Source organism: Vigna umbellata, chromosome 1 (genome assembly GCF_029865625.1).
Source record: "Vigna umbellata cultivar VRB3 chromosome 1, Vumbellata_1.0, whole genome shotgun sequence".
Taxonomy (NCBI): domain Eukaryota; kingdom Viridiplantae; phylum Streptophyta; class Magnoliopsida; order Fabales; family Fabaceae; genus Vigna; species Vigna umbellata.
In genome coordinates, this window is record NC_142165.1 from 94847128 (window position 1) to 94848343 (window position 1216).

Consider the following 1216-nt stretch of genomic DNA (forward strand, 5'->3'; position numbering starts at 1 on the left):
ATTAAGGAAACAATGATAAAATAATAATTAGATTTTTTTTTCAGAATTACGTGTGGGATATATAACTGATTCCCTCCCGAAAAGAAATACAACTAAAAGAAATATATTTAAAAGTAAACCTATATCTTTATAATTAAGTTAAATATATGGTATCATAGATTTTTCATATAAATAAATACGAGGTGTTTATTGATTGATTAATCAAAATAAAATATGAGGATATTGACGTGATCTTTTAATAAGATAGCAAATCTTTTCAAACCAATATCATACTCGCGGTCGTTATATATATATGTGTGACCATTCTCCACGTTTTCACAATACATAATCCCCTCAGAGTAAAATCACAGAATTCAGCGATCCAAGAACATGGATTCTCAATCTAACAACGGCATCAGCTACCCCACTTCGGAGCCCAATCTCTGCGCCAACAACTGCGGTTTCTTCGGCACTCCCGACAAAGGAAACTTCTGTTCCAAATGCTACAAGGAACTTTGTCTCCAGGAGTATCCTTCTGCGATAAACTCTCTCTTCTGTCCCTCCGCGCCGCCAGCGTTTCTTGACGAGGTAAAGCCATCCTCTTCGGTCGAGCAGTCGCCGCCGTGCGCGGCTGGGCCTTCCAAACCCAAGAATCGGTGCGGGCATTGTAACAGAAAAGTGGGTTTAACCGGGTTCCTGTGCAAGTGTGGGACCATCTTCTGCGGGGTGCACCGTTACCCGGAGAAGCACGAGTGTACCTATGACTTCAAGGCTGCAGGGCGTGAAGCGATTTCTAAGGAAAATCCTACTGTAAAGGGTGAGAAGGTGCAAAGGTTTTAGGTTTTTTTTAGGGTTAGTGTTCTATTTTAGGACGTGTCTTTCTACTAGTTCTTGTTAGATATACTAGGTTCTTTTCAATGAAAATTGGAAGTTGTCACGTACTGGGTTGAAATGTTGTGCAGTGTAACCATTTTTAAGTAAAAATTTAAAATTAAAAGTTATGCATTATCAATCAGTTTGATTTTAATATTCATAATTTTAATATTGTGCTATAAAATAACGACCTATTCTATTGATTTTTTAGAAGGGTAATTTACGAATTCATTTTAAAAATTGAAAACCATAATATATTAATGTTATTCTTAACTTTTCTAACCAAGAAAACAATCTTTTTCTTTAAAGAAAAACGGTATAAAATTATTTAAAAAATATTATTAAAATTTATATATTACAAAAA

General features: G+C 35.0%; 1 protein-coding gene across 1 annotated transcript; it reads left to right on the plus strand.

Annotated features, from left to right (window-relative positions):
- Positions 1-369: 369 nt before the first annotated feature.
- LOC124830420 (zinc finger A20 and AN1 domain-containing stress-associated protein 7-like) lies at positions 370-819 on the plus strand. Its single transcript, XM_047304120.2, has one exon. It carries the CDS (start codon positions 370-372, stop codon positions 817-819), a length of 450 nt encoding a protein of 149 aa, XP_047160076.1.
- Positions 820-1216: the final 397 nt, after the last annotated feature.